We start from the raw sequence: 24,627 nt of genomic DNA on the forward strand, positions 1-24,627 counted from the left end.
ACTTTTATGGACCACCCAACGGTTTGGACATGTGGCAAAATAGAGAATACACCATAGTTATGTAGATGTTATATAATATAAGCTTTGAACCAAAAAGAAAATTCTAATTTCAAACAAAGTGGAACAGAAAGAAGACCGTCATGGCTTTGCTGTTCTTGGACCTTGGTTATAAAGAAGAAGAAAAACTTTCTCTCTCCATTTCCCACGTGACCAATTCCTGTTTTACTTTTCTCTTTTAATTGTTTTCCAATTAGGTTGTGCTACCATAACATTTTACTTAGCAAAGAGATGGTGTATTACTCAACCAATATTTTTATACCATATGTTTAACACTGTTGTTTTTTGTTTTTTTTTTTAAATCTTATAAATTCATACGATCTCTTAAAAGTATTTCGTAAAGTACTATGAACTCGTAGTCACTTGCACTTTCATCACATACCATCAAATTTACTAAAATATTAAAGGAAGAAAACATGATATTTTTGTATGTTATATGTTATAATCATAAACCCCAAATTATCAATACAAGTATAAGTTTTTTATAAGTGTAAATAGGCACTTACTTGTATGATACATAGTAAATTTACTTAAATTCGCCTCGGTCTTTACCTAGACTCTAACTAGGCGCATAGGGGCCCCAACTCACCATTATACTAGTGCCTAACGTCCCTTGATAGAATCATCCAATGTTAAAATCCTCGATTTGGCGTGATGAATCTTGACTATGTTTTATAGTTTTGGGTGGCTTTGGCTTTAAATAATCTCCAATCGAATGCAGATTAGATGGAAACCCTAACCTACTACAAAACAAAACAATGAACAGAATTCAAATAAGGTCCTAATCGGATTTAAAGCCTTAGTGGCAGCCAGTCAACTTTAGCTTAATAGTAAAATAATAGGAAAACTAATGAAAAGGGCTTGAAAACTTTGAGTTTTAATGATAAGGACAAAATAAAGGGTAAAGTGAATAGTACCAGGATTGACTTTTTAGTGTAAAAATGTGGTTTTTCGTTAAGATGAACAGTACCGGGTGCTTTTCGTTAAAATTCCCTAAAATAATACCACTGTTAGATAAGCACGAAATTTGACATTGGCCTTAGTTAGCAATCTGTAGCCATAGTTAGGAAGTCAACTCCACAAATCAAGGAGTTAAATATGTATAAAACAATTGTATATATGACGTACTAGCCTAGTAAACATATATAGGATAGCTGTTACTCATCCGTGTCTTAGTTCTTCACCTACATTATAATTTCAACCACTATAAAAAATTAAAAAATTAAACTGTTCCCACTCACTATTATTCTAAAATAAGAATGTGTTATTTTCCCATCCACTATTGTTCCTTAAAAAATGAAGTTCTATTTCTCCAACAACAAATTCTTCTATGACGATAGTCTACCAGGAAATTAATGACCCTCCAAATGATCTGGTACTATGTGATTATGCACTTAAATAACTACAATTAATATTCCATCATCATTCAATTGTTAGCTTCTTACCCTTTAATTGGAAGGGGTGTGATATCCACACACCCCTTTTTACTTTTCTCACACCTTTTTGGCTTTCGACCGTCAGATCGGATAAATTAAAGAAGATCAACGGACAGAAATTAACAAGGGGTGTGTGAGAAGTAAAAAGGGGTGTGTGGATAGCACACCCCTAATTGGAAAGGGCATCTACACTTTTTCATTAGAGAATTCCTTGTATCCTTGTCCTTTATGTCTTTTTGTGAATCCGGCTTACATATTGTCCATTCCTTTCACAACCCTAAGGCTCTTGTTACCCTTCGCGCCCAACCTATTATTATTATTAGGGAGACTTTTGATGCGGTCCCTATCTATAAATATTCTTTGATTGAAATCTTGTTGGTTTTCAATTTTTGATTGAAGTCCCTGAAATTAATGTGATAATTTATTTCTATGTACGTTACAATATTTTTTAAATTAAAAATTAAATTTTTTAGTTTTTTTATATAAATGAGATTTTAAATAAAAAAAACCATAATTTGTGGGATTAAAAATATTAAAATATAAATATACTATTGTGTGTGTGTATATACATGGGTACATTCATCAAAATTAACCAAAAAATTATTGTATCAAAACATGGGTACATTCTTCAAAATCACAACAACAAAAAAAAGATATTTGGCTTAATAACATTAGTAAATTTCTTCAATTAAACTTGACATGGATACATTTTAAAATCAAATAAAAAAGAATGTACCCATATAAGTTTAAAAATGGATTAGAAAAAAATTGAATAGATTTTATATAAAAAAATGGTATATTTTACATATAACAAATTTGGTATATTTAAGAATGAGTACATTTTAAGATTAAAATTTTGAAAAAATTACATGAATGGGTACATATAATTAGCATGGGTACATTTGGTAAAATAAAAAATGGGTACAAATAAAGTTAAAAAACAGGTACAAATACAAATAAAACTTTAAAAAATATGGGCACAAAAAGAAATTAATATATGGGTACAAATTAAAACTAAAAAGAAAGTTGATACAAATTAAAAAATGATTGCAAATTAAAAATGGGTACAAACTAAAATTAAAAATATATGATAAAAAAACAGTGGGGTGAGAATAACAACACTTGTGTATAATATCATTCGAATGAATACAATCAATTATTCAAAAAATCTTCTTTTTATGATGATATCAGAGCAGGCTTTCTTGCGTACCTGAATCTCTTCTTTCTCAACGTTTTCCATTGTGGTTGAAGCTTTCAAGGGTTGCTCATCCTTGCCTTCAATCACTGATCTTTCACTAGATGATTCAAAGTCCAGGGACTCCACGATCGATACGTCGAGTCCATATTGTGTTCATTGTAAATTTTTAAGATGGTAGATGCAGGGGTAGAGATGGTGATTGTGGTGCGAGTTGTGTTGTTTGCAATGGCGGTTGAGGTGGTGGTAGTAGTTGTGACAATAGAAGTGTCAATAGTGGTGATGGGTATTGGTGTGGTGGCAATACAAGTCTTACTTCTCTATCTAGACTCTCTCTCTAGCTCTTCATCTTTCTCACCGGTTTCTTTTCTTCTTCATTTTCTCTCCAATTCTCAAATATTTCATTGTAGTTGATATATGTTGAGAATCACTTAACAAGAAGACAGAGAACAAGGTTGCTCCTTTTTCTCCTTTTATTTTTTTTCGGAAAATAACAGTGTTTACATGATTTTTATACCCTGAGAAAGCAACAAGTTTCTTCAAAGAAACTGAACATACATATGATTTTCCTAAATCCAATTTAAAATTCAAAATCCGTATTGCGAAACTTCATTCTCGAAGTAAGACTCGACAATCCTTGAAAACTCCTCGTCGTAATCATACTGATCGATGCTTGATGAGAACCCGCTCATGAAACCAGAAGACTCAAACGCCGTCAGATCATTCGACACAAGATGATCACACGGTGATGAATGGTTGTGGTCACTTTTCACCATATGATCAGTTGTTGGCATATCTTCTTTAACGGATGAGAAAAAAGGGTGCTCTTCTTTGTTTGTCAAACAGTTGGCGTTGTCAAAACAAATGAACTTTGAAGAATCTCTAGGACTTGCGGAATTCAAGACCAATTCCGAAGCGTTAAGGTAGTCTTTGCAGGTGTGATTCCCAAAATATGTGGTTCGAAACAGTGGTGGATGATCTTGAATTTGTTGCACATGTTTGGTTGCTTTGCACTCGAATTTGTGAGTGCATCTGAAGTAGTTTCTGCATATATACAACACATATAACTACGGTCAACTTCAATCTTGAACCAATTACCACTTTAATTATTGCAGTTTGTAACAATTTTACTAGATAAATCTTATATATGTATGTACCTTGAATGCTTGGCACTACGAATAAATTTCTGTCCGTACTTTCTCCATTCATGACCATCGTAAGTCAAAGCAGGAGTGTCTCTAGTCCAAGAGTTTTGTAAAGTCTTTCTGTAAGAAATCAACAAGTTGCAACTCCTTGTTAGAACTTTAAAATTAATTTATAAATTCATTGAATTAGGCAAAATTCCCATTTATCGATTTGAAATGAAAGGTTAAGGTTAACTGGCACTGCTACCATGGTAAGAGGGATATAGGAATTGCATTGCCATGGTGTAAAAGGGATTATAGGAATTGGATACTTTGATCATTACATATAAGGAACACCAGAAGCATCCAATTTTTTTTGTCAGAATATGGCATAACATGAGCATATGAGCAAGTGGTAATCTTCACTCTTTTCTCTCAATATAAATTCTGTGCATTATTGAATAAATAAAATAAAATTATATTCGTACACAGGAATCTAACAGGTGTTGTGAATAAATGAATTATAACTACAATTGTTCACACATTTACATACATCTAACAACTACTTTGAATAAATTAATTATGGTTGTTCATATCACGCCATCAGATGATTGCCAAAGTAAAACTCTTTAGTATTGTACGTTTCATACACAAATGTCCGATATTGAATTATCAATTAATCATACATGGAAAGAACTTTATCACTTTGAACAATATGTTAATGCAGATGTTGAATTGACCTAGGTAGTAATTAACAAGAGAAATATAACTAATTACCTTCTCTTGTAAGAACCTCTACGATCCTTGAAGGTTGAAGTGCTCTTACAACTGATCTGCTCCTCAGTATAATCTTCAGACGTAATAGCAGGCGCAGCATGAACATGATTAGCATCCCAAGATGATGAATCTGCACCGCCACCATCACCACTACCACCACTACCACCGTCACTAACACCACTACCACTACCACCACTACCATTCCCTTGAATTTGATCAGAAACAAACTCTTGATCAGACTCCTTCCCATTTATAATCAAAAGGGTATTCACAAATGACCCCAAAATCTTATTAACAATACCTTCAGCCGATCCCCCCTCAGCACCATCAACAAGAAATGACCTATTTTCAAAAATCCGACTAAGTTGACTTGCCAGTTCACGCCCTTGGATCAACTCCTCCATCGCTCTCTCCCTATTCGGTAGCACACTCTCCATCGCTCTCTACCTATTTGGATCAGCTCCTGTTTATGTATATGTTGGAGAGTTTCTGGTGCGTGCTTAGCTGCAGCCAAAGCGATAGATGGGAGGTATCCTTTTATATCCGTCAAGAGGAGGTCCTCATGTTACAATCTTACAGACTCCAGGCGATTAACGTGTTTCTTCCCACTAACGGCTGGATGAGCCTCCACGTAATGCTAAAAATGTTGTACGACGTCATTGCATGAGGTAACCCTGATGTCGTCAGCCAGTGGTTCCTTACCTGTCCTTGTCTCACCTTCTGGAAACTTTAATCATTTTCTATTTTGCTCACTTTTTTTAACCAAAAATTTAAGCCTCAAGTCGTTATATCAAGTTATCTTATCCAAATTCTGAAACAATACTCTCATCCCAATTGGACCATATAAAATTGTTGGCCAAAATGACGATTGCATCCTCAGGGAGATTGTGTGATTTGAGCCTTGATTAGATTGTTATGTTATAAATGATTAAAAGCGCGGCATTAAGACGACATTTAGGTGGTAGTTGAATCTCCATTGTCCTTATATTCATCATTTCACATTGTAAATGTGATCATGTGATAGTTATATATAACCTTTTATATATTATGATTAGCATCATTGTATTACAATATATTGTTATAATTTTTCATGAAGCATAAATGAGTTTGGTTGGAATATTCAAATTTCACAAGATGAAGTCCTCATGCTATTTGTGCATAAACATAAAAGATTTTAAAAGAAAAACAATATATATGTAAGAGTGAGAAGTTAGGGAGAAATGTCAAAGAGAGGAATAAAGAGAGAAAACATGGCAGTGGGGGGAGAGACTTTTTTCTTCAAATTAGAGAGACGCTTTGATGAATGTGGGTGAGAAAAGAAAGAAAAAAAAAACATTTTTTTGTGCAAAATTTTGTTAATGCCCATGATTTTTAATTGACTCAACTATAGATTTAGATTTCATCTTGACATTAACTTGTAAGCAAAAAGACAAATTATTGTTAACAAAACTCGATTACAATTGTTTTCATGATCTCAGTAGAGAACCCTCCTTCTAGTAAATTAGACTAATTTGATCTGCACCAGCTCAAATATTCAAGTGCTTTGAATTATACGGCCCTGGTCTTAAGGGTAATTTCATCGATCTTAAGCAAGATTTGTGAACTTGTAATTGCAAACAATTTAATAGGTTTCGTTTATGAAAAGAATAAACAATAAAAATAGAATAATAGCTAGAGCACTAGCCTCTACCATACTCAAGGGAGGATTTTAGACAAATATTTGAGATCAAGGAAATGCAACCACGTGTATTGTCGACCCAGATGGATTTACTCGTGAAGAAGGTTTTATATGGAATGGGTTCACCGTGCACAAGCCATGTACACCATGCACAAAATCGAAATTACTAAAATACCCACACATAAATACTAAAAATCATCAGCCCATTGCATCACTTTTTTCTTTTGGAAGATAGGACTGTGGAGAGAGCTCTATGAGCTCTGGTTTTCTGGGTTGAGCTCAAATTTCGAAGAGAGGGTAGTCCAAAAAGAGGTGAGAAAAGTGAGCTAGGTTTTGGGTTGACCTCATACCTCTGATTTCGAACAAAGTGATGCGAGAAAGAGGTGAGAGGAGTGAGCTGGGTTTTTCAGCATATTTTTTTGTTTTGGCCAAAAAGTTCCATTTTTTCCGGCGACTGAACCTTCGGCAGACATAATAAGGTAGGGTGTTTAGTTCCAAGTTTCTACATCAATGATTTATAGAATAAATGGTTTGTGTAAGCTCAATTAATACTTAAAAGTTAAATTAGGGTTTGTGTTTCATGTTGGGGCCTATGGGTTGTGGAATAAACTTTACTTTTTGACGTGCTACAAAGCTAGAATGGAACAATTTTTGGTTCAAGTGTTCAATTGTAGAAATTTGTGAAATTTTTTCCATAATGTGCATGTGGTGTGCATGGCTAGAACTTAATATGAGAAGTGGGAATGTCTACTAGTTATGATGTACGTATGTTGGGTCTTAGAATTTAGCGAGTATGACCACAACCTAGTTGGCCTCGGCGAAAAATAAAATTAAGAAAAAGCTTAGAGAACGTTAAGGGTCATGCGTGTCTATGAAATAACGACAACGAGTATCATGTTTTCCACGTGCATGGTTAAGTGGTGGTTGATATACGTAACAAGACTTTTCAAACTGTCATTTGTACTATTATTGTTGTTAAAGTTTTTTATTAATGCGAAAAAAAAAACTTGTTGCCCGATCTCCAGTTATGTGCATATGATGTGCATGTGGTGTGCATATAGGTACCATTTTTACGTGGGACGGGACAGGACGGAACGGGACGAGCCGTTCGGTCCCATGTTTGGTGCGCCTAAAAACTGTGGAACGGGTTGTCCCATGGGATGAAATTTGGTTGATTTTTCGTTCCACCTCTTCCCCCTGGAACGACCCGTTCCACATCCGTGGAACACAAATTTATAACATTTTATGACAAAATTTGTCCTTATCTTTTTCAATATTTACATCATATGTTCCGTCCTGTTCCGTCCCGTCCTGTCCTGTTCCGTCCTGTCTCGACCCGTCCCGTCCCGTCTGCGTACCAAACGGTACCATAATGTATATGATGGTGACATCATAAGTGATGACGTCATTTTGCTTATTTCGAAGATAGAGCTGTGAGCTCTAGGTCTTTAGGTTGGCTCAGATATGTGACAATATTGTGTGTATGTCGTGTACATACAGTGAGCATATCCTGAAATATTTATCCAACAAAACACTAATTTTTTTCAATTTTCAGTAAACACCATCACAACTTCAAACAAGGTAGGGAATCCCATGATATAGAAGAGGGAGAAATTGATTAAATTTTGTTGCACTATTACATCATACAACTTCTGGGTTTATTTTCGCCTTTTCCAAATATGAAAAAGCTCACTTCTTTAATCCCACTAATCTGCAAATATTGGAAGGAAGAGAGCAAACAACAAATGGGTTTTCTTGTTATGGTGGTGTTGACCCTTCTTACCCATGATGTTCATAGAGAAAGGGAGAGAAAGAGAGATAAAAGGGCTTTGTTCCCAGTAGACACTGTGAGTGCACCAGCAGTTAATGACTAGGCTTTATTCCTACCCTCAATAAGAGTCCAGTGCTGGTGGCCTCGAGCCTCGATTGTTTGCCATGTTGTCGGAAAACGGCCAAACAACTCGCAACCTGCTTGAGTTTCAATCCCAACAATTGTGGATAAGATTTGTGACAAGGCTAGATGTTTTGAACTCATAAGGATGAGATGAAATTGGTGGTGGCTTCGTTTTGGATGGTATTGGTCGGGATGACTGTGCACCATGTGTGCACAATGAGAACGAGAGAGAGAGTGCGTGAGGGAGAAAGTGAGAGAAGAGATAAAGGGAGGGAGAGAGAGTAGAGAGAGAAATCAGAAAATGAGAATAAATAACCCATTTATATATGTGGGCAATTAAGTCATTTCAAGGTGTAGGAAAAATCCTATTTTTGTCTGATTGTTGTTCATGGCATGTGCATATTCAAAAAATCTTATTTGCATATTCAAAAAAATCTTATTTATGTCCCAAGATTATGAAAATGTCATATTTCTGGGTATTTCCCTAGATTTTTTGTCCAACAAAGTATTGTTATGCGCAAGTTTTGCATTATTAGATCTAACGTCCGTGGTAATGAACTCGTTCCATATAAATTACTTTTACACTCATGAGTTTTGACCATTGAGTCATTGACTTACTTCAAATGTTCAATAGTTCAACTTTTGGGTGTAAGAAATTGGTAACATGCCTAATTTTTTTCTTCCCCCTATTGAATGTATTAATTCCAAATCGAGAAAACAAAGGACATTGTATGTAATTATACGCAATTGAGTTACTCCATATATTGTTAATTGGTTTTATGGTGGAATCTCAACTTCTTCATGGTATCAGAGTAGGTTGTCCCTCATGTAAAGACCAACAACTACACCTGCTGCACTTCTTTCAGTTTGTGTTGTCCACATATTTGGCTTGAAAATTCGCCACATCTAAGGGGGCGTGTTAAGAGTATGAATCCCACATCGGGGAAACAAGGGACATTGCATGTGCTTATAAGTAATTGTGTTACTCCCCATATTGTCATTTAATTTTATGGTGGAACCTCAACTTCCCTCCCACACAAAACATGCCTAGTTTATTATATGCTACTAATTTCACAGGTGTAAGAAACGAATCCAGATCCTCGCCAGATCCTCTTTGTGAGGATCCCAGGGATCTGTGAATCGTGTCCCTTTATCGTACATCGTACGGTCATAAATTATTTTAAATTTTTTTATTTAAAATTATACACAAACAATACCTGACAAAAATTAATCACACGATGTACGATGAACGGACACAACTCACGAATCTCCAAGATCCTCACAAAGAGGATCCTATTGGGTAAGAAACTCTCTGTCTCTGGCTAAAAACCGAAAATTCATGTCTGCTTGTAGAAGTCGTGTAGGAATTTATTTTTTATACATGTTTGTACAAATTATCTCTAATTAATGTATTGGTTACTGTAAAATGTAGCCGTGCAGTACCCTTGGTACTTGTTCGAGTTCGTCAATAGCAATATCATTATCGCTTCTTGTACCACATTAAAGATAAATGCTTGGGAAATTATTTTTTTGTATCATCTGACGTGACAAGTGATATTTATATGTCACGTCAATTAATGAATTTATCTAGTTGAATATCATTTGTACATATCACTTCCATAAAAAATAGTACAATAATTTGGAATAAACATGTGATCTCTTTAGCATTTCTCATATTAATATGATTAGATCTCACATCCATTATTAAAAGGGTGCCCTGGGGCACATTTATTACATCCATCTCACATAAATAAATAATAAAAAAAATCTTCTTTCATTTAAAGAATTTAAACAAAATTATGCCAATGCTACGCTGATCAGTCAACATAATAAAGAGCCAATGAAATAAAAACATGTGTTCAGCATCGACACTAAGTGTGTGATAGATGGTTTATTCATCAATTATAACATTACACCTTAAACTCAATCATTAAGGGAAAAAAAAACCAACTAATTAACTTGATAATCGAGAAAGATTTCAAACCAAGAATCAATTACACCATGACAAGTAGATAAAGCTTGTAGTTGTCCGATTAAGCTCTTGAAGACAATTTTAAAATTTATAGTTGTCTTGATTACACACCTTAATTGTCAAAGGAAGTAGGTTTCGTGCTTACACACCTTTGCCATGTGAGTGGATTATTCTGCTCTTGAATGAAGTGGACCCTCATCACATTGTAGGATCGGCAAATTAATCAATGGTCTTCAGTCGTCTTGCATAGACCATAATTTGGACGGTTCAAAATGTCAACGAATTTTGAAAGACAATACTTAACTCGTGTCTATAAAGAGTTATTTAAACTTTTAAGTTTTGCGTTTTTAGTAAGTTACCTCTGTTTCAGAGTGAAATTTTGCAAGTAGAAAAAATAATGAATTTTACATTATTGAGTATACTTTTTTATTGTGTCAAAAGAGCGATTTGAACTATTAATTATAATTAATGATTGTGTTTTGTGAAATCTTTAAACCCTAAACCTTTTTGTGACCTTTTTCTAATAAAAAATTTACTTTATTAGGGAGAGGAAAAGAATTTGAAAGTATTACAATAATTTAAGAAATTGAGTGTTTTGAACCCGGAACGCATGGGTAGAAATCCAACACCATATCCAGTGGCGAAGCCACGTGAGGGCGAGGAGTGGCGTCCGCCACTCCCCTCGCCGGAAAACATAGCCCCAGCGCAGGTTCAGCCCCTCCCCTCCCGGAAAACCCAACCCCTCCATGGCTGTTCTACCTCCGCCACTGTGGTGCACCATGGACCTGTCCTCGGTTTAAGTTCTTGCTTGGGAGGGTCCTAGGGTGTGCATGTGTATAAGATTGTGGGTATGGATGTTGCTCACGGGTAGAGAGGGAGAGGGTGAGGGCGACTTGAGGGAGAGAGAGCTCGGGGAGCTTCGAAGAAGAGCAGAAGAGGGAGTGAGGGGAGAAAGGAAGAGAGATGAGAGAGGGAGTACGGGAGAAAGGGACATATATCAGGGGGTGGGCCTTGGGCTCACCAATTAAGACCCCAAAACTATTTTTAATTAGGAGTGGGGTGTGACATCACATGTAGGCTTATTTGTATTAATACATTACGAACGATAATAGTTGTAACTTGTTTGTATTAATACATTACAAACGACACTTAAATTTTTTACTATATAAAAGGATTTTGTTGTCTACATATTTTTTGGAATTTTGTACGCTTTTAAATTTCGCCCCTCCCCTTGAAAATTTCTGGCTTCGCCACTGACCATATCTACTAGAATATTGGACCACATGTAAAATCATTAATTCTAATTAAACTTCTTCTAAACCCTTTTGTGACCTCTTTCTTCTGCTGTAGTTAACCTATTACTACTAATTAGTATGGTTTGTGAAATCATTAAACCCTAAACCCTTCTGTGACATCTTTTTTCTGCTGCAGTTAACCTATTAGTTCTAATTAGTGAGTATCTTTTGTGACAACTCTAACCCTAAACCCTTTTGTGACCTCTTTTTTCTTCTTTTTTTTTTCCCCCAAAAAGAGGTGGGGGGGGGGGGGGATGCAACACGAGGACTTCCCAGGAGGTCACCCATCCTAGTACTACTCTCGCCCAAACTCGCTTAACTTCGGAGTTCTGATGGGATCCGGTGCATGTGAGTTGGTATGATCGCATCCTCTTTTTTCTTCTTCAGTTAAGCAAATATGTAAAAGATAAATGATGGAAAGTTACCTTTCCTGGGTGAAGAAATAGAAAGAAAAGCCTCCAAAATTCAATTTCAAGGTAACTCCAACAAGCCTTGACAATGTAAAATGATTGATGGTGGTTGTGATATTAACAAAGTTTCATGATCCTTGAATCTGAAGCCAAAAACAGCTAGCTGTGATGCTGTACTGTACGGAATAGAAAATTGGACCAGTTGCTGATATTGCAATATGAGCACATTTGGTGCAGAAAATTCCGGTCACCCCAGGAATGGGTTCACACTGCTCAGAATTTTGTATCAAGTTATAATGGTTTGATCATGTCAACGAGAAGGGAGGAGTGGTTGCATGCTACTTGATTTTTTATTATTTGGAAGATACGGTTTGTAATATGATGCCAAAAACTGGTCAATGCAAGAGATCATCCAGTACCGTGCCCGCTAATTTGATTAGGAATTTTATATAAACCCACCTTTAAGCTTTAGTTGTTATCAAGGTCAATCGGAATTGGGGTAGATTTTTTTTCCAGGAAACACCATCAACAAATTTCAAAATGAGACCAGTTTAGAAATGCTTTTGTGAAAAATACTTCTACTTTTACTGCTTTTGTTAGGAGCATAATAGAACTTTTATTTAAAATTCAACAGCAGCTTATACGCGTCAATTTCAATTAACACTCTTATTATACCGGTGAGTTTAATAAGTGTGATCCTTATTTTATAAAAAATAAAAATGATCGCATCTATGTATTACACTCGATAATTGGACTTATTTTACTGAACTCGAATTTTCCGATTCACATTTAAGAAATCTCTATTAATTAAATAGAGTGATTTATTTCTCTTCTTTCCGTGAAATTACATAATAAGGTCATGTGTCATGAGAACAAGTTACATGACATTGATTCTACATGGCATCACGTGCTATGACATAAAGACACGCAGATAAATTTTCACATGTCTTTATTTTATTGGCATAAGACATGTACTCATGTCAGACAAGTCTTTCACCAAGTGCCCTTCTATGTTCCTCCCAAAAAGATTTCCCCATTACCATCTCCAATGGTGGCTTATAACCTAAATTTTCTCCTTTCCCCCCCCCCCCCCCCAAATCCACTCCAACCCAAAACCTAAACCAAACCTAAAACCTAAAACTTAAAATGAAGATAAATATAGGTCACAAATTTAGCCCACAAAAGCTGCTGGGACCCACGGATGAGAGTGAAAAGTGGGCCTTGTCCTGTAGCCAACGGCTACTTTTCTTCATCGGGTGGTGGTGGTAATTGGACTGTTGGTTAATCCAACGGTCCACATTCAATTTTTGTTTTGTTTTATATGTTTATTGAATCCAACGGCTTAAATCGAATATAATCAAATCTAACGGTAAAAAAAAAGATGTAACGGTCCAAATTTAAATCCAATGGCTAGAATAATCATAAAATTTATTGGAATTTAAATATTTTTTCCAACGGCTAGAATAATTTTTTTTTTAAGTTTATGTGGTTTATCATGATTTTCATGTATTGATTTAGTGATTTTTCAAAATTTATCGGAATTTAAATATTTTAAAGTTAAAATGTTCATAAAATTAATTTAGGATAGTCTACATAATTTTTTTTTTAAAGTTAATTTATAAAAAAATTAGCCTTAATTCATTTTTTGATAATCTGGGGCTAAAATTTTAGGCCAAAAGGGTTGGAGTAGAAAAGCTGTTTCTGGACTAAAACCTAAATTTTCTGAGCTAAATATTTTTAGGTTTTAGGTCAGGATTGGAGATGGTCTAAGACCAACTCCAACCATGGCTTATAACCTAAAATTCCTCTTTCCCCCCACCCCCCCAAAACCCACTCCAACCCATGACCTAAAACTAACCTAAAACCTAAAACTTATTCTGAGGCCAAATACCAGCCCCATTTTAGGTCACAAAGCAAACTGGGCTCCACCAAATGAGACTGAAACAGGGGCTGTGAAGCCCACCGCCTAGCTTCTAATCGCCCTCAGCCCATGCACGCACCAGAGAGTAACATAAGCCGGGCCCACCCACGTGGGGTTGTCCCTCGGGTGTCAGCCAATTATGTAGCCCAATAGCTACTTTTCTTCATCCAACGGCTCCATTTAAATGGGCCGTTGGTTAAGCCAACGGTCCAGGTTCAAATTTTTTTTTTTTTAGTTTTATATTTATATATTTATTGAATTCAACGGCTTAAATCGAATATAATCAAATCTAACGGTAAAAAAAAGATCTAACGGTCCAAATTTAAATCCAACGGCTAAAATAATTAAAAAAATATATTTAACTTAAAATTCAACCAAAAACTCTATAAATACCTATGTATTTGTTCAAACATCCACACAAAACTCACTTTTTTCCTACAATTCTTCCAATTTTTCTTTCTACCATTTCCTCTCATTTCCAAAATTTTCAAGATAGCAAAAGAGCATGTTAGAGGTCGTAATTGGACCTTTGATGAAGATATTGCTTTATGTTTGGCATGGATTTCTGTTAGTGAAGATGGTGTCGTCGGCACCAATCAAAATAGAAAGGATTTGTGGGGTAAAATCGTTGATAAGTTCTATGAAAACTCCAACGCCGGTCGAAGGGAAGTTGGTGGTGTTTATGATCGGTGGAAGATTATCAACAAAGCATGCACTTTGTGGAAGGGAAGCTCAGAGAGAGCCATGGTTGACATGCCTAGTGGAAGGGGCGCCTCAGAAATTGTCAGTTTCTTTGTTGATATTGTACTTGTCATGTACATAATAGTATTTTGCAACTAATTATTTTTATGTATTTGTTGCATAGGGTGACAAAGCAATGGCAATTTACAAGACAAGAACTACAGCAAAAAATCAAGCTTTTAAGTTACATAATGCTTGGAACATCCTCAAGGATTGTCCGAGGTGGGGAACCAATGCGAATCAACAATGTGGAAGATTATTTCATAATGAAGCCCCACCCCCAAATGATGTCAATGAAGGTGTGAATTTTGCCGACAATGAAGGTATTGACCAAATGAGCCCAACTTCTTCTTTGCCAAGGCCCTCGGGTAGAGATAAGCAAAAGGAAGCAAAGAGAAAATGGAGGTCCCAAGATCCGATACGTGCACAATTTGCTAGCGAAATGGCAAGAATGAACGAAAACCAGTGTCGTCGGCAAGAAGAATCGGCCCAAATGTTTTTAGCCATGAAGCAAGAAGGGGATAGGGAGCAAGAAAGGTACGAAACTAATTTGATAATGGAGGACCTCGACAAATACACTCCAAAGAGGAAGAGATACTTACGTGGTAAGCAAAAAGAAATTTTACGAAGGAATGCCACAAGGAGTATATTTCAAGATGATGATTCATCTCAAGACTATCTCCCAAGTCCACCACCAAGTCAAGATGATGGATATCATTATTAGGTTTATGTAGTCTATGAGTTTTCGATTGTATTAAGTTTATGTGGTTTATTAATTATCTTTTTTTTTTTAAGTTTATGTGGTTTATCATGATTTTCATGTATTGATTTAGTGATTTTTCAAAATTTATCGGAATTTAAATATTTTTAGGTTAAAATGTTCATAAAATTAATTTAGGATAGTCTACATAATTTTTTTTTTAAAGTTAATTTTAAAAAAAATAGCCTTAATTCATTTTTTGATAATCTGGGGCTAAAATTTTAGGTTAAAAGGGTTGAAGTAGAAAAACTATTTCTGGGCTAAAACCTAAATTTTCTGGGCTAAATATTTTTAGGTTTTAGGTCAGGGTTGGAGATGGTCTAAGAGCATTTCCAATGCAAGGACTCAAATATTATATTTTGGTCCATATACAAAGCATCTCAAATGCCACTCATATTGAGTTTTGAACTTTTGAGGCAAAGTGAGACCTAAAATATGAGATTTGAGTCCAATGTGGAGCCCATGCCACAAGAGAAAATGTTATTCATTCAAGAAAAATGAGATTTGAGTTTTGAGTCAATCATCTCCCATGCACAAACTCAAACTGTTAAAAGTTTTGAGTCCAATATTTTCTACTTTAATGCAAAAACTCAAATCTTAAAACTCTAAATGAGTCTTAAGACTTAATTAGTCTTTACATGGGACGAGAAAACCACAATACATAAATTCACTATCTTTTTACAACCCAAATATAAAAATATAGATTCAAAATTTAAGTCTTGCATTGAAAATGCTCTCAGAATCCTTTTTGGAAATTAAACTCAAAATTCCCAACGCATTCTTAAGTAGGTGCCTTACTATACGCCAAAATTACTTTCATAATCCTATTTTTAAACTTTTCTTTTAATATTATCATAAACCTTTGTAATCTAAAAGCCTAATTAGACGACAAAAGATAATTTAAGGCATCTCACATGAACAATTTTGAGATTTGAAAACGAAAAAATTAAAAAAAAATATATAGTTGAGTGGTATTATTGACACTTTAAAGATTTTATCGTGCACTTCTTATATAATAATTTTATTTTTACCAATAAAAAATATTAACAATAAAAGGAAAATTCTAAAACTATAGGGTTCTTTTTTTATTTATTTCTAATTTTGTGCATTTTGTTTCTATTAATAGACCGTATCAAATTTTATCCCCTTGAATCCTTTGAAGAAACTTAGGGGGTCGTGAATATCTTTGTATATGAGGGTTGAGTATTCAACTTCCCCAAAGAACACGCTTTGCATGGCGGGAGTCCAACATAGGGATGTAACTTATGCCCATGTGAAGATTTGAGGATACGGCGCATCATGTCACGTCCATGATGTCTCAAACGGTCATGTCAAAGCAACAAAGTGTCTTGGAACTCATGCATAAGGTCGGCCACACTGTGGGCTTCTATGCCGCGAGTGGTTGTGATGTACAGCCCACTCGGCAGACGTTCCAACTTCTCGTGAATACGCTTCTGACCATATTCGTATGAAGTGATACAAAGAAATTCATAACCATTATCTTCAGTGGTTTCAATATGATATTGATTATCTTGAATATCTCTAAAACTCAGCAAAGTTCTTCCGGAACGTGGAGAATAGAGTGCCTCCTTAATGGTCAAGATTGTACGATTGGACAACATGATACGTGCCTTTCCGTATCCTTCAATCAGGTTGATGAGCCTGAGAGAGTTGTCAAATGAGTTTTCTTGGGTATTAAGTTAGTAAAATAGTGTCGTTCACACAAGATGGTGTGCATGGTTACACTATCTGCCAAACAACTAACTTCCCTACTTAACATACCTAGAAATAAATTGATTGAATTGGTCACATGTATAAATATAAGTCAATTCATTCAATTAAGCAATTCGAGAAAATAATATCCATTCAAATAACAATCCATAATTCAAAACAAACCAAAACCAAACAAATTATTCCAAATACTTAGAAAAATTGTTCAAAATTAAACCATAAACCTAGAAAAATAGGGGGGGTAGGGCCGGCCATTCCTAGTGGGTTTGGCCATTAGGGGTAAACACCCTACAAACATGTCTAATTTATTCATCCATAGGAGCTGACGCCTCCTGAAAATCTGATATCTCCATTGATGTAGTTGCATCTTCCGGATGATCCACATGTGCAAAGCTAGACTCACGATAGGAACGATACATGGCAATAGCCTCAGGGGAAGCTCGGCATACGCTTGACCAATGATCCCTTGATCCACAGCGATAACACATGTCCAGTTCAGTAGAAGCAAGTTGAACGGGAGCTTTGCCCCTGTTCTTGAGGTTTGGGGCTTAGGGACTAGTGGTGGACGATGTTGGGTCACATTTCTTCCCTTAGGTACTGCACTTTGTTGACCTTGGTCCTGTGGTGGGGCTTGCCACCCATTGCCACGGCTACTACGATTCTTTCGTCATTTATGGCTGCTAGAATTAATCTCATGCACTTCAAGTGCGACGTTCGAGCCAATTAGTCGAGCTTGATGATTCTTCATCAAAAGCTGGTTCTACTTTTCAGTGAGAAGTAAAACAGAGATTAAATCCGAAAACTTGGTGAATTTATGTGCCCTATATTGTTGTTGCAGGACAATATTGGTGGCATGGAAGGTCGAATACGTATTCTCCAGGAGATCTGATTCGGTTAGTTCCACTTTGCAGAATTTCAACAGTGAACGGATTCTACAAACTTCAAAGTTGTATTCATTTACGGACTTAAAGTCCTAGAAGCGAAGATGCTGCCAGTCGTGTCTTGCTTCAGGCAAGTATGTGTCTTTTTGGTGATCAAAACAATCGGCCAAAGCAAGCCAGAGGGTGCGTGGGTCCTCTTTAGCGAGAAACTCAGTCTGCAATGCATCATGGATGTGTCTTCGAATAAAGATCATTGCAGTAGCCTTCTGAGCTTCGTCAACAGGTTTGTCGGCAATAGGTGTCTTGATGGTAGCTCTAATACCCTTTGCAGTCAGATGAAGCTTCACGTCTTGAACCCACTTCAGATAGTTTCTTCCAGAGACTTTTAGAGCGGAGAAATCGAGCTTGTTCAAGTTCAACATGTCCCTAAAACAGAAGGAAAAACGTGATTAGTCATATGGTAAGCCATAGACATATATCGTAGAACATACAAGTTCTATAGACATGTATTAGTTTAATTTATACATGAAAACTACAGGTTTCATGTGGTATGTTTTGAATGAAAACTTCAGGTTTCAAAGGCACTAAATTTGAAACTATAGGTTCAATTTAGTTTTTATGAACAATTAGTTCATAATGAGAGGTTTCTGCAAGAAACACAGAATGCAACATACTAATTTAAATATAGTGGATTTGAGGTTCTTCGGGAACTGAAGTGTGAGAGTTTCGTTACTACGAAAGTATGTTACGGTTCAAAGTATAAAAATAAATTATTGAATCGTTAATGTCAAAAAGTGATCTTCAGGTCAATAATTTTGGATTCATTATTAGATTAATGGACTGCATGTCACTTTTAATTAATTCAATAAATCAGGCCATACGGGGTTGATTGTAGAAGCTAAATAATATTATTGGATAAAAAAATATAGCCCCAAAAATATTTGGGCTTGGGTTGGGTGCCTTGAGTAAAAAACAAGGCCCAAAAGGGCCTCGGGAGTGGGCTGCAGGCCACCGGAGGGGGTGGGGTGGGAGAAACCCTAGCAGCAACTGGGTTTCAATTTTGGCCTAAGGGAGGGCACGGCACAAGGCCCAGCGAAAGCTGGCCTGTGGGTTTGGCACGGGAAGCCCAGCCGCATGGGCTGGCTACAGGTGATGCGCGGAGTGGGCCACAAGGACCAAGCCCAGCCTTGTGTGTTGGCGCGGAGGACACGGGTCGTGACACGGGCCAAGGTGCAGGATGAGGGCCTGGGCAACACAAAACCCATTAACCATAAAGGTTGCTGTGTGCAAGGGGAAAACCCCAGTCAATCTGGGCTGGTTAAATGGCGTGGGCCATGGTGCAAACGGGCGAAAGGCTTTAAGCCCATCAGATTGACCCCAGGCTGAGGCCTGGTTTTTGCGTGCACAGTGATGGTGCGGTGGGTGTGCCGCACCATGTCCAATTCCCCTTTTTTTTGAAATCCCTTAGGGTTGAGGAAACCCTAAATATGCTTCTAATTTAATTTTATACATTGACTCACATATTCCACATAACAATTTAATTGTGCAATGCATGAAACAAATATATATATATATATATATATATATATATATATATATATATTGATAAATATATGAACATATACAATATATATATATATATATCGAAAGGAAAATATAAACATAGAGAGGTTCATGCATTATGGGGAATGTTTTCATGCTTCGTGAACGTTTCAAATATCTTTTTTATTTTAAGCGAACCTGATTAGCGGAAAACAAAAATAAGCCTTTGAATTTGGTGGAAGATAGCCTCTTCCTATGATACGTCAATTCCTTAGCTTTTGGCAAGAGCGTGCTGATAATATGTTGTAGGCCTATTTGATTGAACAATCTAGGGTTTAGAGAGAGAGGGGGGGCCGGCAATATTGAGGGGGAAAAGAGAGTGATTTAATTATGAGGTGTGTTTAATTCACCCCATTGTGCCGTTATTTATAGTAGTAGGATAGGTAAAAACTTTTCCCGTTAGGATTACAACATTTAATAGGTAATCTACTCCTAATATGAATATAAGATACATTCTCATATCTACTATGATTTACACAATCACATTCCTATTCTAAATATAATTGCAACAAATTAAGAATTGTCATGCATTGTATATGAAAAAAGTATATGTTGAGCATAATTAAGCTTCCATGAATCACTTCACAAGAAGAAATAGAAAAAGGTTGCTTCTTCTTTTCGTTTGTTTTTTTTTTCTTTCGAAAATAACTGTGTTTACATGATTTTTATACACCAAGAAAGCAACAAGTTTCTTCAAATCACTGAACGTAAAATCCAATTTACTACACGGAGTAGCTGGCTACTAAGTATGCACTCATCATCAAAACTTAATTCAAAATCCGTATTGCAAAACTTCATTATCAAAGTAAGAATCGACAGCCCATGAAAACATGTTGTCATAATCATATGAAAACCCGCTCATGGGACTAGAGGACTCGAACACCGTCAGATCATTCGACACAAGATGATCACGTGGTGATGAATGGTTGTGGTTGCTTTTTAGCATATGATCAGTTGTTGGCATATCTTCTTTGACGAACGCTTCATTTTTAACCGATGAAGTGAAGGATGAGAAAAAGGGGTGCTCTTCTTTGTTTGTCAAACAGTTGGCCTTGTCAAAACAAATGAACTTTGAAGAATCTTTAGGACTTGTGGAATCCAAGACCAATTTCGAAGCGCTGACGTAGTCTCTGCAGGTGTGATTCACAAAATATGTGGTCCGAAACAGTGGTGGATGATCTTGAATTTGTTGCACGTGTTTGGTTGCTTTGCACTCGGATTTGTGAGTGCATCTGAAGTAGTTTCTGCATATATGCAACACATATAACTATGGCCAACTTCAATCTTGAAACTATTACCACTTTAATTATTGCAGTTGTAACAATTTTACTAGATAAATCTACTATATGTATGTACCTTGAATGCTTAGCATTGTGGATAACTTTTTGCCCGTACTTTCTCCATGCATGACCATCGTAAGTCAAAGCAGGAGTGTCTCTAATCCAAGAGTGTGAAGTCTTTCTGCAAGGAACAAGAAGTTGCAACTCTTTATTAGAACTTTAAAACTAAAATATTAATTTACCGAATTAGGCAAAATCCCTATCTATTGATTTGAAATGAAGGGTTGAGGTTAAGTGGAAATGCTACCATGGTAAGAGGGATATAGGTATTGGATATTTAGATCATTAAATATAAGGAACAACAGAAGCATCCAAATTTTGGCAGAATTGGCAAAACATGAACCTGTATGAGAGCAAGTGGTAGTCTTCACTTTTTTGTTTCAATAGAAATTCTATGCATTCTTGAATAAATAAATAAATAATTATATTTATCCACAAGAATCTAACAGCTGTTATGAGTAAATTAATTATAGTTATAGTTGTTCACACATTAACATAAATCTAACAATTGTGGTGAACAAATTAATTACAGTTGTTCATACGCGCATGATGATGATTGCCAAAATAAGGGACTCTTTAATGTTATGCGTTTCATACACAAATGTTTGAGACTGAACAATCAAATCATACATGGAAAGAGTCTTTAACTGGAAATAAAAAAAAATCACTTTGAACACTATGTTAATGCAGATGTTGATGAATTTTACCTAGGTAGTACTTAATTAGAGAACCCTATAACTAATTACCCGGATCTAAAGGACCTATAACTAATTACCTTCTCTTATAAGAACCTCTACGATCCTTGAAGGTTGAAGTGCTCTTACAACTGATCTCCTCCTCAGTATAATCTTCAGACTTACTAACAGCCGCATGATCATGATTAGCATCCCAAGATGATGAATCTGCACCGTCACCACCACCACCACCACTACCACCGTCACTAACACCAATACCACCACCGCTAATTTCAGTACCACCACCACTAACACCACTACTATTCCCTTGAATTTGATCAGAAACAAACTCCTGATCAGACTTCATCCCCTTTATAATCAAAAGGGAATTCACAAATGACCCCAAAATCTTATTAACAATACCTTCAGCGGATCCCCCCTCATCACCATCAACAACAAATGACCTATTTTCAAAAACCTTACTCAGTTGACTTGCCAGTTCACGCCCTTGGATCAATTCCTCCGTCGCCCTCTCCCTATTTGGTATCACACTCTTCATCGCTCTCTCCCTATTTGGAACAACTCCAGATTATGTATATTGGAGAGTTTCTAGTGTGTGCTTGCTGTGGCCAAAGTGATTGATGGGAGGTAACCTTATAGATCGGTCAAGAGGAGCTCCTGATGTTACAAGTTATGATCCTCTCCGATCTCAAGAAGTAAAAAATTTAGACCATTCAAATTAAATCTTACGGTCGTTATTATCCGAATCCCTCTCCCCTAGACGGTCCAGATTTAGTTTCTTGTGCTCCAGACGGACAGTGACATGGAACACAATCTGACATGCTTATCCAGCTTAACGTCTTTCGTCCCACTAACGGTTAGATGAACCTCCACGTAATGCTACAAATGTTGTACGACGTCATTGCCATGAGGTAGCCCTAAAGTCGTCAGCGAGTGGTGTTCTTACCTGTCGTTGTCTGACGTTATTTAATTATTTTTTATTTTACTCACTTTTTTAAACCAAAAATTTAGAGAAAATTATATAATGATTAATTCAATTAGAGTAATGGTCTTTCAATTAAAAATTCATGTCCATTGGTCTCTTAATTCATCAAAACGTACAATTATGCTTCTTTTCGTCAACTCAGTCAGAATTCCGTCAAATTGAGTCATGTTGGAAGGATCATTGTTACAATTAGGTTAAAGTTGAAGGATAATTGCTCTAATTGAGTTAAAGTTGATGAATCATTTTGTTTTCCATATTTGCCCCTTGATTCAGCCTCACATGTGTGGCACGTGATTCATCTTGACGGAAGTTCTAACGGAGTTGACGAAAATGACTATAGATGCACATTTTGAAGAATTAAGTGATTATTGGTCATGAATTTTTTAATTGAATGATCATTACTCCAATTACGTTAAAATTGAGGAAACATTATTACAATTTCCTCAAAAATTTAAAAGTCTCTAAGTCGTTTTATCATATTATCTCCAAATACTGAAATAATACTCTCATCCCCAGTTGGACCATATAAAAATAGTTGGCCAAAATTACGGTTGCATCCTTTGGGAGATTATGTGATTGGAGCCTTTGAGGTAGATTGTTACGTTATAAATGGCAAACAGAGTGGCATAATGGTTTTGTTGATAAGATATGAGGAGAAAATTTTCATTATGTGCTGAAACAGATGGTATATCATGTCTCATTATATAAGTGAAGAGAAGTATTATCTTTTAAGTTGTTAATTTCCTAAAACAAGTCTCACCACTTATATAATGACAAGTGATGTACCACTCCGTGTTCCAAACACATTGAAAATATGTTGGTGGTAGTTAAATCTCCAAGGTCCTTGTTGAGAAGAGATCTTCTCTGGATCTCTTCTACCAAGGTCATCGAATCAAGTTATCCGGGTTTTTGAAATTTCATTCAACGGTAAAAAATTATTATAGCTTTTAAAGGATCAAAACAGGTGGGCCGTTGGATGAAATTTTAAAAGTCCAGATCATTTGATTCGATAATCTTGGTGGAAGAGATCCAAATAAGATCTCTTCTCGTCCTTGTTCTGTTCAAGTCTCAACGTGGGGATTAAGCATCATTGTAGCAAAACTTCTTATATATTAATGGGTTGGTTGGAATATTCAACTTTCAGTAGACATGTGTATAAATATAAAAGATTTAAAAAGAAAAAGTACATAGGTAAGAAATAGAAGCTGGAAGGAAATACGAAAGGGAGAGAGAAAGAGAGAAATTGTGAGAGTAGGAAGAGAATTTTTTTTTTTTAAATAAGAGATATGTTTTGATGAAATGTGAATAATGAGAAAAAAAATAAGTAAAAAAAAAATTGTGCAAAATTACTTTGATGCCTATCATTTTTATTTGAAAATATTATCTTTCAATTAATTAAGCATGAAAGGGTTGTACTAAAAAAAAATATTATGCGTGAAAGGGTAATACTTCATCAACTTTTTTATAGAGTATTTTATTCATACGTAATATAAATATTGTCAATATTCAACTTTGGTAGTGCTTGTAATAGATGTAAATCATGATGTAATGTTAATTACATGCATTTCTAATATAACTAATTATTCTTCCCTTTTTTACCTGGATCTCTAGTCAGTGGTAATGTGATCAATAAATACAGTATGAATAAGAATTGGTTTGATTACCTTCCTTATCTTGAAAATTCCAATCCTATTTCTTAATTTTACATTTACATCATCTTTAATCTGGTCGAAATAGGATTTGTTACTTATAAAATTCTTCAACAAATTTTTGTTGACATATTATGGGTGTGAATACTACTATTCTCATTAGAGAAGTTTGAGCATTTTGACACAAATTAAATCTTACACTTAACGTGTTTATTGGGTGAAATAATAGGTAGATTCAGATTAAGCAAAAGGACAAAGTCTCTTGGTAACCAAAACTCGATGACAATTCTTTTCATGATCTCAGTAGAGAAACCTCCTTAAAGTAAATTAGACTAATTTGATCTGCACCAGCTCAAGTACTTTGTATAATGCAGCCCCTGTCTCAGGGGGTAATTGCATCGATCTTAACTAAGATTTGTGAACTGTAATAACAAACAATTTAATAGTTTTCGTTTATGTAAAGGATACAATAAAAAATATAATA

General features: G+C 35.7%; 2 protein-coding genes and 1 non-coding gene across 3 annotated transcripts; all 3 read right to left on the bottom strand.

Annotated features, from left to right (window-relative positions):
* Positions 1-3,119: 3,119 nt before the first annotated feature.
* LOC126619911 (WRKY DNA-binding transcription factor 70-like) lies at positions 3,120-5,154 on the bottom strand. The gene is made up of 3 exons (XM_050288350.1): positions 4,590-5,154; positions 3,846-3,953; positions 3,120-3,732 (listed from the first exon to the last, which is right to left on the bottom strand). The coding sequence occupies exons 1-3, from the start codon at positions 5,024-5,026 to the stop codon at positions 3,276-3,278; spliced, it is 1,002 nt and encodes a 333-aa protein (XP_050144307.1). The 5' UTR covers positions 5,027-5,154; the 3' UTR covers positions 3,120-3,275.
* Positions 5,155-11,679: 6,525 nt separating this feature from the next.
* On the bottom strand, positions 11,680-11,798 carry LOC126620396 (5S ribosomal RNA). Its single transcript, XR_007622436.1, has one exon. It is a non-coding gene; the product is annotated as a 5S ribosomal RNA (ribosomal RNA).
* An 8,228-nt stretch (positions 11,799-20,026) lies between these two features.
* On the bottom strand, positions 20,027-22,183 carry LOC126619910 (WRKY DNA-binding transcription factor 70-like). The gene is made up of 3 exons (XM_050288349.1): positions 21,590-22,183; positions 20,831-20,935; positions 20,027-20,718 (listed from the first exon to the last, which is right to left on the bottom strand). Exons 1-3 carry the CDS (start codon positions 22,045-22,047, stop codon positions 20,247-20,249), a joined length of 1,035 nt encoding a protein of 344 aa, XP_050144306.1. The 5' UTR covers positions 22,048-22,183; the 3' UTR covers positions 20,027-20,246.
* Between the last annotated feature and the right edge of the window lie 2,444 nt (positions 22,184-24,627).

The sequence above is a fragment of the Malus sylvestris genome, chromosome 4 (genome assembly GCF_916048215.2).
Source record: "Malus sylvestris chromosome 4, drMalSylv7.2, whole genome shotgun sequence".
NCBI classification, from domain to species: domain Eukaryota; kingdom Viridiplantae; phylum Streptophyta; class Magnoliopsida; order Rosales; family Rosaceae; genus Malus; species Malus sylvestris.

What these genes read in the sequence shown, in the direction of transcription:
- LOC126619911 (XM_050288350.1), bottom strand. Translation starts at nt 5,026, where the DNA reads ATGGAGAGTGTGCTACCGAATAGGGAGAGAGCGATGGAGGAGTTGATC. An exon ending in AGAGGTTCTTACAAGAGAAG is followed by an intron (nt 3,954 to 4,589) that starts GTAATTAGTTAT and finishes GATTTCTTACAG; the next exon opens with AAAGACTTTACAAAACTCTT. An exon ending in CGTAGTGCCAAGCATTCAAG is followed by an intron (nt 3,733 to 3,845) that starts GTACATACATAT and finishes GTATATATGCAG; the next exon opens with AAACTACTTCAGATGCACTC.
- LOC126619910 (XM_050288349.1), bottom strand. Translation starts at nt 22,047, where the DNA reads ATGAAGAGTGTGATACCAAATAGGGAGAGGGCGACGGAGGAATTGATC. An exon ending in AGAGGTTCTTATAAGAGAAG is followed by an intron (nt 20,936 to 21,589) that starts GTAATTAGTTAT and finishes TGTTCCTTGCAG; the next exon opens with AAAGACTTCACACTCTTGGA. An exon ending in CACAATGCTAAGCATTCAAG is followed by an intron (nt 20,719 to 20,830) that starts GTACATACATAT and finishes GCATATATGCAG; the next exon opens with AAACTACTTCAGATGCACTC.